The sequence below is a fragment of the Zalophus californianus genome, chromosome 2 (assembly GCF_009762305.2).
Source record: "Zalophus californianus isolate mZalCal1 chromosome 2, mZalCal1.pri.v2, whole genome shotgun sequence".
Taxonomy (NCBI): domain Eukaryota; kingdom Metazoa; phylum Chordata; class Mammalia; order Carnivora; family Otariidae; genus Zalophus; species Zalophus californianus.
This window is the reverse complement of record NC_045596.1, coordinates 40,767,670-40,780,208: the sequence shown is the minus strand read 5'-3', so window position 1 is coordinate 40,780,208 and position 12,539 is coordinate 40,767,670. Positions and strand designations below refer to the sequence as shown.

General features: G+C 42.0%; 1 protein-coding gene across 7 annotated transcripts in view; it reads right to left on the bottom strand.

Moving 5' to 3' along the window:
* Nucleotides 1–223: 223 nt before the first annotated feature.
* The window catches only part of DCUN1D4 (defective in cullin neddylation 1 domain containing 4), a 78,886-nt gene continuing 66,570 nt past the window's right edge, over nt 224–12,539 (bottom strand). For 5 of the 7 annotated variants that reach the window (XM_027598692.2, XM_027598693.2, XM_027598695.2 and 2 more), the window contains 4 exons: nt 8,099–8,158; nt 5,907–6,011; nt 3,699–3,801; nt 224–3,523 (listed from right to left, as the gene is read on the bottom strand). In XM_027598692.2, coding sequence (XP_027454493.1) covers nt 3,468–3,523; nt 3,699–3,801; nt 5,907–6,011; nt 8,099–8,158 — 324 coding nt within the window. In that variant the 3' untranslated portion in view covers nt 224–3,467. Of the gene's footprint in view, nt 3,524–3,698; nt 3,802–5,906; nt 6,012–8,072; nt 8,159–12,539 lie in introns of those variants that run through there. The other 2 variants (XR_003520746.1, XM_027598694.2) reach the window with 2 other exon arrangements.

Here is a 12,539-nt window from a genome sequence, read left to right as displayed (position 1 = left end):
TTGACAAGCAGAAAATCTAGGTGACAGGTACATGGATGGGTTGAAGTTCGTTATATTATTCTTGCTTTTTTTTTTTCTGTAGCTTTGAAATTCCCCAATATAGAGAGTTTGGGGGGGGGGAGGGACAAAAAAGTAAAAGAGAAAATACTTTAAAACTACCTTAAGTGGTTTTTGAAGCAAAATCCCAAGAAGAGAAGAAAGAATTCACAAATCAGTTCTGAAACCAAACACAAATACTTTTTATTTATGGGATATCACTTTACATCAATTCCATTAAAACCTAAAACCAGTTTGCTGCACTCAGTTAGGTGGCATAACAGTGTTTTAGTTAAGCCGGAGTCACGGGACTTGCACATGTCTATGGGTGGAATGCAGCTACTGACGACAGGAAGCGTTCACAGTTACAGGTTGGCTGCTGTCCATTTAACAGTAACCCCCAGGGGAAAAGAGCTTATGATAAAAAGCAACCCACATTTTGGTCTCATTTACAGACACCCAACATTTAGCTGGTCAATGACTTCTATACATTTATTATACAACATATGAAAGAATAAAAGATAAGGCTTACAGAGGTATTTTAGCAGTTTTAAGAATAAAAACCAAGGGCACAAACTAACTTGGAAAGCTTTCTGTATAAACTTCAAAAGCACTATTAAAATGGAGACGGAGAGGCAACAGATGTGTGTTGTTACAGGAGAAGCTAGAGGTTTGTCTAGTCAGATTTGTAAAAACTTAATTCGGAGTTCATGCTTCGAGACAGCTGCATGTAACGTTACAGTGGGTGTTTATGGCAAATCAAATCACGAAATTCCTGACCTGCCAGTAAACACCGAAATGTTGTACTCCATGACGACACCGTGTTGCAATGTGTAGTTCAAGACACAGTGGGAAGGCAAAGGGTGCAGACAGGTAAGAAAGAAAAGCCAGAGGAAGGCACCCGCATTTCTTTAACATTAGCCAGTAGGTGTCTGGTGACTGCTCAATTTTATGTAACTGAGGGACATGGTTAAGAGAAAAGTATCTTATTACTCGTTTGGCCCCTTTTCCTCTCCCTAAAAATAACTGCATAAAATCAAGAACCAAGGGCAAGCACTCCACAGTCATGGAGGTTTATTTTTCCAGGGAGCTCAAAAAGTATTTGGAGTCTTCCAAATATACAAGATCATCATCACTTTGGAATACTCACTTTCCATACTCTAGGTCACGAATAGGTTTCCCTTGGGTTTTTCCCCTTATCATCAAAATGTTCACTGTGGTTGAGATGTAACATCTCCCCGTAACAATCCCTTTATGTTACGATTAACTGTGCTTAGTGTTTCAAAACATTCTCCAGTTCCTAACCATAACTTTTAAAATAATTTCATCTATGATTTATATTTGTTTAAACAAAACTATAGTTGAGTGAATCTAAGAACTGTTGCCTTTAAAGTGTGATTTTTTTCTTTTTTAACTTTATGGGATACTTCTGAAAACGAATCAAGTTCTTCACAAACTCACACCTGCCTCTGGCCCACCGCCACTGGAATACCAGGCACCTGTTGGGATGGAACCCCTTGCAACACATCGGTCCCAAGAGTTGTGCTTGCCATCAACATCTTCTATTCTCTTCGGATATTAACTTGTGCAAACTGGTATGAAGTTGTAAGGTAGAGGCGAGTCTACCATTCCTAAGCAAGGAATGATTAAGTCTGCTTAATCACTACAGAGTTTTTCACACTTCTGGTTTATTTCACAGCAAACCAAACCTTTCTGTTTGGTAGAAAAAGGAAGTGATTTCATTCTACCACATCATGATTTTGTATATGCACACACACCGTATATACATACAAAATTTCTGTCTTTGGTGGTTCAGTTAGGGAAAAAATAATATGAAAATCTGAACACTGTTTGCAAAGAAACTGTGAAATAGTGGTCAGGAGTAGCATTGTCTGTGTGCTTTACTCATTTAATGCCATTTAAAGGTTCACACTTAGTCCAAAAGATTTTTTGGCCAGATTTTGCAATAACCCAAACCTCTTCCAATCATTATTCCATCATGGATCTTGCTCAAACCTGCGGCATTCACCTGCTCAAATGCACCATTAGCTTTTTACTCGGTTTAAATCATTAGACTTTATGTTTTCACAAAACTTTAGGGATTAAATTAGTCATTCAATAGCACCAGATAGTTGAGGGGAAAACATGTTATCTATACATTTCCTCAAGAAGGGTAAGGCAAGGGAAAAAAAAAAAGACATAAAATACAAACCTAAAAATACCGTCCTGTTTACTCTTGTTTCCTCATCCACATAAATAATGGCTATCACCTTTCTGTACAAATTACTCAGGTAATGAATGACGAGTGGCCCCTCCAGGAAAGGTCCTACTGTGTGACAAAGTGAGCTCAGTGCTGGTGGTTTCGTGTCCACTGCCTGCAATGGACATTCTGCCAGGAAAAGCCTAGCATGAAAGAAAGAAAACAAAACAAAACAAAACACCTCTCACTTATAGTATAGTTCTTTTTCCAAAAAACTAGAAGATTAGACACCACAAAAGCTTAACTAAAAATCCAAACCACAACTAAAAGTGCTCTGCGGTTACAAATTGCCAGCGAACCATTAGGTTTCCACAGAGGAGGCAAAAATCAATGTTACTTAGAATGGCACGGAAGCATCAGCAGACCCAACACTGACCAGGAGAAGGCAAAAGGGAAAAAAAAAAAAAAAAACAGTAAAGGAAGTTTACGAGAGTTTCAAACTCATTTAAAAAAGGTGCAACTTTAATTTGTTCATTTGTACCTATATTCAAACTACTACGGCTTTAACATCAGAGAATAAAAACCTACACCTTGCGTGGTGGAAATGATTTGTGGCATGGTACATGTCCGGATGTTCAAATAATTTGTACCTTTCATCATTTAAAAACACTCCTATTTAAGTAAACCAAATTATATTTGGCAAATGCCTCTGAAAAGTTCTGATTCCCACCTCCTTCCAAAAGTTGGCCTCTTAAAAACAATGAGGTTAATTCTGGCAACATTCGCTTATGGTAACAGTTGTTCTCTCGTGTTCTGAAATGCTACGTTGGAGACCAAATAAAGTATAATTGGTTCATTTGAAAAAAGGGACTAGAAATATGCCACAAAAATTATTTTTACAATACAGTTTTGCAGAAATAATCTCTAGGTGAAGCTTTTTCTTTTTATACACATATACAAAATTTAAACAGCAATATACACATCATCACAGTGAGGACGTTGGCAAATTCACCAATCTGTAGTGTAAATACAAACTGCGAAGCAGCCTTCCAAGAGAACAATGCTACACAGCAAGCAGAGCTGGCCCATTCAACAGCAAACACCACAACGTCCCTGCAAAAGGGAGACAGTGCAAGAAAAGCAGCATGCGCTTCGATACAAACAGCAATTTATGGCTAATGGTTGACATATCTGTGGTAACAGTGACTCTCTCGCTGCTATGCATAAAGTCCTAGGACATCTGTTTGTCTTTATACCACTCCACAAACTCGTCCAACAAAACTGGCCCTGCAGAGAGAGAGAAAATAAAGTGGCTATAACGCTCATGCCAGTGAGGATGGTGTGCGGATGGACGGTGTCAGGCGGGGGGGGGGGGGGCTGGGGCGGAGGGGGCGGAGTGGGGCGGGGCTGGGGCAGAGCGGCTGGGGTGTGCGTGGGAGAACACCCAACGCCCAGTACTCACATGCTCCATCTTCGTCGTAGTTGCTGAGGTCAAGGTTAATTGTCCTGCTAAACTCTAGCACATTGCACCACTGGTCTTTGTTAATAACTTTATATTTTGATTGCTGATGGAGGGAAAAGTAATATGAATTACTGACACAATTAACAAATCGCACGGTTTCAACTGCTGTATGAATCAACTTAATAAAGCTCATGAAGGTTAACTCTTTCCATTTGAGGTATGTTAAGCACCAATCTAGGAGAAGGATGAGAGAGAGCAAGAGTAGAACTTAAGATGACAATTTCCATTAGAAAAATATTATGAGGGCTCAACACAAAATGACAAGCACATCAAAGAAACATGATTTTTATCCCTAGAAGTGAAATTTCTAGACTGCAAAAGCCCTTTTATTAAAAAAAAAGAGAGAGAGAGAGAGAGATAATTAACCTACTTCATAAAGATCCTGCAAGAATTAAAAGAGGTAATTTATGTAAAGTACTTCAATCAGTGCTTGGCAGAAAGCAGGTGCTAAATAGAGTAGCTCCCATTAATAATCCCTGCCCTGATCAGCATGCTCACTGTCAAGTACACACAACAGGGAGTTACTCTCCAGGAACTTACTAAGGGCTACCAGCGGTCTCAGAACTAGGTGCTCTAGCCGTTGAAGAAATTTACTGTTCTAATCATATTGATCATAAAAGTAATAGATTAGAAGACCCATGAAGTACTTTTCCTATTCCTCTCAGACAAGAAATATGCCACAGGTATTTTTTTTAAAGTACACAATTCCTGTATAAAGACTGAAAAATAAAGCCCAGATTCAACAGTTTTTAAATCCTACCCACTAAAAATCAGGAACACTGGGAAACAATACGAGTACGTAAAAAGCAGAGAGAGCTGAGCCCATGGTTTTGAGGACGCAAACACAAGAGAAGCTCAAATGAAAGGCTCCTGTGTCCTTTGAAAAGAAAAAAGCAAACTAATGTAAAAGAGAACAAAGCACAGACTACAAGTTTAACTTTCGAGGCAACTCAAAGCAAACATCAGTCATGGAAACAGTTGAAGATGCTCCTGGAATCGTGCAAAGTCAGACTTGCTTGTGGCAAGGTCTTTCAGCTAAAAAACTCCTCGCACCTGGGCTCAAATTCTGCTCCACTCTGAGAACAAGGACCTATTTCTACTCGTTTTCCAAACAAAGCTAACATTTCACGGGATGGCCAGAGAAGTGAGAACAGATCATTTGTAGACATGGACTGTCACGTCAACAAACGCTTCTTATAAGTAAAACTAGTTTTTAGACCCGTCTTGAGGAGTCCTGGTTAGTAACGTTAAAAGCAATTTTTAATAACAGTCCTCAAAGAATCAGATCAGCTAGAAGTTTTTCTGGACCACTGCATAGAGTGAATTCTAAGAAAGATTATGACAAGAGTGAAGCTGGAGTCAGGGTAGGGCCCAAGCTTTGTCTCAAAGACCCAGGACCCTCACTCATCCTTTTAGGCAAAGGGCACTTTTTAAGGGGTTTGGGTCTGCAGGGCAAGAAGGATGCCATCTCTGACAACCCCAGTAGCTCACACTTACATCTCAGATACTTCCAGGTCTCCTACAGTACCACACGGCATCAAAACGAGCTCCTGATAACTGGCAGCTCAAAACGTTTGATCATTAATACTTACAGCAAACAAACCACAGTGGAGTCAAGCGCTGGATTTTTTTCTAACGCAAACATAAAATAGAAACTGAGGGGGAGGCTGCAGGTGTGCCTAACACTTGGATTTACCTAGGTGCCCACATTCTTGGGGATAAGAGTAGATAACAACACAGGACAAACTTCTTTTAATAAGGTAGATGGCTGTTTTTTAACCCTTGCTTCATAAAAGCGGAAATTCACCTACAGCCACAAAAAAAAGTGAATCTTGTTTTACTACTTTTATACAGAGCAGGAAACCCTAACGGAGGTCACGTTTTTCCAGTGGGGCAAGAGAGCGGAAAGGACAGAGCTGTGGCTGTCTGGGATGCACCCGCACCGGGAAGTGATGCGGCACATACACCACCCCCACCCAGACACACCCAGAGAAAACGGGGGACTGCTCATGGACAGCGATTACGTCACCATCACTCCTACAGGCAGGAAAGTACAACAAACAGAAAATTATGTGAAATGGTTAAATAAAGTATACTTGGTAGTTCTAAGCAAGCAAACATACATTCCATAAAATAACAATTTGGTACCTCTAAGAATTGGTGAAAAACTGGAAAAAGGGGCCAGATTTTTCCTAATAACAGTCCCAACATGCACTTGGCAGTGTTTATGTCTAGGCTGCGCTGGTCCTTTTCCTGTTTAACAAACAAAAACAAGGATGAGCCAGATGCCCCCAAATAATAAATTCCAATAATCCAAATTTCTATTTCACTTCAACACAAAATTAGTAAACAGCTCATTTATCATACACCGTAAAAGTAAAAACCCTGAACCAAGCCTGAGGTGGGGGGAGGGGAGGCGGTCAGATACAATGGAGGGCTTAATCGGTTCGGTGCTGTATCAATTTACCATGGGAAAGATTCACGTCAACTGAGTGATCGCCCTAATGCAAAATCGATTAGTTATGCAGTCATGTATCTATGATTATTTCATGGGATAAAGAAAAATCTACAACTCAGTCACCTGCTGTGACATTTATGATAATTATCCAAACCATCATTATTGACCCCAAAGCCTGTAACTTAACTAAATGGAATTTAAAGATTTCAATTTCCATGCTTAAGAATCAGGTTTCCTTAAGAAAAATCATTTTTTCCAACAATTTTATTTCAATAGTAAGTGTTTTTCTTGAACCTAAAAATGTTGGAATTAAATTCAACTCCTAATAAATGCTGGGGCTCTGGAGATTCTGAGAGGATAAACTCATCCACCCACTGAGGGGAAAACAGTCTAACCTACTGCAGTCCTCCTTACCTTGGATTTATTAGATGTGGAATCTCTTAGCAGAACACCCCTGACTAGTAGCCAAGTGAAAGACAACATTTTATAAGGAAACCAGAAAAGCAATACTACATAAACCTGAATATGGGCAGATTAAGTTCAAATTCACTTATATTTGCAATTAAGGATTCTACTTTCTCCTTCTCACCTTTCATACAAGTTTCCACTCCAGAACGACAAGCAGGCTATTTCTAGGTGAAGGGGCAGAGGACCTGGGACCATAAGCAGTAACCTCACAAATCCAAGGCTAGCCTCCTCGTGGTATTTTAACTACAGTGGAAATGTGCAAAGGTACTTTTCGACAAAGGGAGAGAGTGCCTGGCTATCCCACCACTTGGGGTGGAATCTCCACGTTCGTCAAATTAAGGGATGATGCTGTGACCACCACAGTCAGCCACGTATGCAGCCACACGTACCTTCCGATCAAATTAACTGTGACCTCAAGGCCTCTAACGCTGAAGTGCTCTTTAGTACACACAGAATTTCTGGCCATGACACTGGATTTAAAAGTGAAGGACTTGAACAATACAGCAAATGTGAGGGCCTCACTCAACAACAGCAAACAAAAGCAGATGCAGATACAGGAAGATGTGCAACAGGTCTGTCTTTTGGTCCCAGTCGTAAACCGTTAACGACCGTGCACCAACAGACCAGGTCAGATGGCTCCCCGTCACCCTGCTCCGTTACAGGCCACACAACCGAGTCTGATGGTGGTGGGGGGCCCGAGTCCACAGCTCAGTGCAAACAGGTGGGACCTCCTGTCCACGGCCTTCTCTGCCTGTCTCCTGGCCACGCATATGGTCTTGCTCGGGGCCGCAGGACTCACTCCCAGGGAGTGGAGGGCAGTAGAGAAGGTGCTCCCGAGATTGCCCACCTTTTGCCAACCACCTCATTGGTCTGCTGCATTTCAGGGGCTCAGACTTCTGTGATGCACCGTGCAAGCAAAGGGAAAACTTCCTCTTACCCTGTAACGTAGGTGTGGTACACGGCAACAGCACACTACGCTCGAAAGCAACCCACAAAGAAATAAATCAATTAAATAACGAGCAAACTGTTGAAAACACACGCGGCACCGCAGGACTGGGCCCGAAGTGTACCGGTTGAACAACCGCTCATGGAGCACAGGGCTGACGCCACTGGCATCCTGCAAAAGCTTTCCCTCTGACGAGTTTGTGCTCATTCACTACACCTGATGTCGCTAGTCTTGCCTTGACTACAGTTGTGCCTTCTTCCAACCTCAACGCCTCTGTCCCCATCACAATGGACATACACTAAGGTGACAAAAAAAAAAGATACAGAAGACCTGGACAGACTCTGCAACAATATAATCATCCGACAAACTGATGGTCATGAAGGATTTCAATGCATGTGTTTGGCAGTGATGCCAAAACATGGAGGGAAGGCATCAGACTCACAGGACCGGAAGCTGAACCGCACTCACTGACTCCTGCTCTGCAAGGGTGCTAGCCGGCAGCTCGCAATCACTAACACCATCTTCTGCCTAGCAAATAAGAGAAAGACATTACGGATGCACTCACGGTCTCAACAGTGCCATCTCGCGGGTAACCAATATTGCCGGTGCGGGGAGAGGACTAAGTGCCAAGGACCGTGCCCGGAAGCGCTCAGAATTCCTGGGAACAGCACAGTTGGGAGCCCCCACGGCACACATCTCCTAAACAGCGAAATCGGAGACACGCGCAGGGAGTTCTAGGACAATGATCCTAATGGCAGGCTCTGCAAAAGGGTTCCCAATCAAAAGTGAAATGAATCTTCGAGGATGCCCTGAGGCAGCCATCAACATCATGGGCAGTTAAAAAAAAAAAAAAAAATCACCTTAACAAATTCAAGGAGTACAGCAAAGGCATACAGGAGCCCCTTGAAAGAAACTGAACAGTACACTGTCAACACCGGCCCTACGAGCCCTGCTCCTGGGGGAGCAGGGAGCAAAGGACCGATTTCTGCATCTCTAGGTCGGAATCTAAGCAGAAAGTCCCTTGAGGCAGACTGTCAAGAGTCAATCCGCACCCCCCGAAAGCCCATCAAGATTAAAGGAGAAGAAATGAAACTTCCCTTCCTGCCTACCCCTGACCTGACCCAAGATGTGGAGGTATGTATTTCACGCACTTTCATTTTCTAGGATAACAACTTAAAAAACAATTTTATTTTTCAAGTAATAGTAAGAACTGAACAGGTTCTATACACCAAAGACATACTAACTCCCTACAATACACAACTAGATTCTCCCTTGCTGTCTTCCCTAAACACAGATTTGAAAAGAGCAGTTACAGATGAATCAGGCCTCTTAGTAAAACCAAAGGAATGTACTCTGAAGATCTGAGGAAGTGATGTGTTGTATATGGAATAAATGCATTCCTCAAGCTAAAGTCTAACACCAGCTAATGCAGGAAGGGATGAAGCTTTAGTAAGGTCTGATCTAAAGTTCTAATATCTAACTACCTATCTATATAAAATACCTTTGTTTATGTAAGACCGTTCCCGTATAAGTCTTCTTGTAAAATGTGATAATTAAGCATTTTTTTTCTTAAATGGCTCAAATGACTTAACAATAACAGAAACAAAGCAATTTAAATATGTAAATATGGTATTACAAAATGAATCTTTCAACACATAGGTATCCAGATATGTTGTATCAGAGGTCCCCAACCATTCCAGATGATCTGTTTCCAATTTTCACAGTGTTAATAGCTTAAAACTTGTATGTGAAAAGAGGAACCCTGAATTATTAAAATTCTAAGAAGAAAACCTTCAAAAAATTCCTAATATTTTTAAGAGAGACTACACGAACTCAAGAAACAATATATGTAACCACAATTCACAAACATAAATGGCCAAGCCAGAAGTGGGTATATGAAATCAAAAGGCCTAAACTGAAGATCTATGATACACATCCTGCAATTCTTACTTGACACCACAGGGATTATAAAAAATAAAGAGAAAATGCAGTCCTCCTTAACACAGCTACCTAAGAAAACAAATGCAAGGTAAAGATTGCGCTAAAGAACTCGAATTCTAATATGGTTCAGTTTATAAAACTGAAAATACAATAAATCAGTTTTTTGAGTGGGAGTCAGTTTTTTTATATGCACATTAAAAACAAGCAAAAAGTCAAAAAACCCAAGAGTGCCCTCCCATTGGGAAAAATGAAACAATTTTGCTCTTAGAACTTACTCAGCATTCATTTATAGATAACAATGTTTGCAAGGCAATTATTTAATTAAGCTAAACTATTGACACTTCCTTTAAAATAAAAGAAAAAATCTGCCAACAGGCAGTCTTTCCTTGTCATTTTATTTGGCACAGATTCTATTACTGTAAGCACTACTCTTGGAAAACAAGTCATTATTTGAAACTTGAGGTTTGCAGACAACTTAAATAATGTCAGTGTAGAATAATTCAACTACTCCTAATTCTATGGGTAACTTTTATGGAGAAACTTCATCTGCACCAAAAATTGTTTAAGGTGCCTTGTACTTAAACTCTTTTAATACAACAATTCTGTCAGGACAGGCATTATTATAACCCCCACTTTATAGATAAGGAAACTGAGGCACGGGAAGCTAAATGACAGTCATCAAGTGGTAGAGCTGGGACTTGAACCAGGTAGTCAAGCCCAAGCCTGAGCTCTTCAGTGAGTCCCACAGGACTTCCCTGAGAAGGAATGAGGGGAGAGAAGCCGAAATACTCAGAGGCATAGAAGTCCAATTAACTTTACAAAGAGCTGCTCAGCAAACGTGTGTGACCCAACAACCAAAGAGTAATCTTAAAGATAAAATGGACAAGATGTTCAGGGTAACGAACCTGGGGTTAGCCGGCTACCCATTCTTCCTACTTTTGTCCTGGCCCAGGACCACCTTCTGTTTTTCTTCCTAATTCACAAAGAAAACAGGAGAAACAAAGTGGAGGGAAGGTGGGTGTGTGTTGGGTTCGGGGGGGGGGGCGTGTGGAGAGGGAAACTAGACAATTCTGTCGCTTAAGTGGTGAGAGACTGACCCACGTGAGAAGCCGAAGTGGCTCCAATGATGGCAACAGACTCTAACAGGTTAGAGTCAGGCCCAATTCTCTGCCAACATAAGCTGCTGAACAAGGTCTGGAAAATTTTCCTTAGCAGATTCTACGAAGAACACTCATCGTCGTTTCTGGTTTGCATGGAAATGACTCAGTGGCTGTTTCACTTAGAGGAAGACACAGGAGCTTTAGGCCGTGTGCCCTCTGCCATTGTCCCGAGGCACCTCCTCGGGAGCCAGCCCAGAGGCGCTGGGGCCCGCTGCCCGCGGGGAGCACACCCCGGGGCAGCAACCTCCCAGAAGACGAGCGTGGGCTCTCCTGCCTCCATGGAACCCTCCGTGACAACTTCTTCAAGCTGGACTTCGAGGGGTGTGAGGGCAAGGACTCCCGCCAGAGAACTGGCCTCACCGGGAAGGCCTCCCTGCTCTCCAGCAGGTGGCTCCTCCCGCCTCCCCTTTCCCTCCCTCCCAGGCACTCTAGGCGCCCCCCACGGCCACAGCCTCCTCCCTGCGCCCCTCCGCAGTGCCCTCCTCAGCTCGACTTCTGTCCTCCTCAAAACTCCCGAGAGTCCACTGGCTCTGTGACCTCAGCACGCTACCCGCCTCCGCCACACAGAACAGAGAAACATCAAACCTAACGTATTTAATAACTATTCCCAGATCAACAAAAATTACTGTAGTTTCATTCCATTTGTCTAATCTTATTCTCGCTAGGTCCTTTTCAAAAAAGGAATGAAGGGAAAAAAATGGCTGTTTTATTTTAAATGAGTCCATACAACCCTACTTGTTTATATGATAATATATTACACTGGGGGAAAAAACCTTTCTGCATAAATTCCCACTTGTATTAAAGAACTGGCCATTTCCGCCGCTAAATGTGTGTCCCACTGTCTTCCTCTACCAAGACCCCACAAGATGGTGACGGTTTCAAGGTGGGGAAGGCAGTGCGGCTCTGCGAGAGCTCCACGTTGCCCTCACGCTGTCCCCTCCTCTCTGGCTCTCGGTCTCATCAGCTGCATAATGACAACACCGGACCAAGTGGTCTCCTATGGCTTCTTTCAGCTCTAAAGTTTCACAATTCTCGGACTGATCCATAAGACTATAAATAAGTTCAAGTCAGAATGAAATTAGGAGAAAAATAATATAACTTTATAGCCAACCACTATTTTTAATTGGCTACAAGTCCTGAAAGTGAGGGAAAAAACAACCACACCCACATATAGAGCTATATAATCTTGGTGGAGAGATGTCAAAGAGGTCACCTTATCATTTTCTGGTACTGTATCATAACTTCTCTCCTTATATATTAAAATGTAATTGAAAGTATTTAACATACGCTACTGTTATTTACAGTAGGGAATATTTAGGATGTTAAAACTGTAAGAAAGCTTAATTTCTATTAAAAGTTTGATTTTAAAAGGTCTGCTGTGTTAATTATATGTTGTTACCTCTAGGAGTCCTTTTTTTAGTAGGGAAAAAATAAGTATTAGAGGGGAAAAAAGAGGAAATAGAGTTCTGCTGCCAACCCAGATGGAGTTAGAGAAATCAGATTTCCCCTTTGAAAAACCAGAAAACTGGACCAATTATCTGAAATGATGGCTGTCACACACTAGACAACAGGCAACACAGGACCATGACTGCTGAGAAAAAGGAGACAGGACAGAAGCCCTAGGGTGATCTCAGCTCGTTGTTCGGAGGCAGGTTCCAGGCCAGAGCACAAGGGGGGAGAACCCAAAGCGAGCCCTGTGGTCTTGCTGAGTTGGAAAGGACAGAGGTTGTAGTTCAAGGAGGCAAAGGTGACTATAATTTGTGGGACAAAATACCAGCAAGGGGGGAGCTACACAGAGAGATATCTGG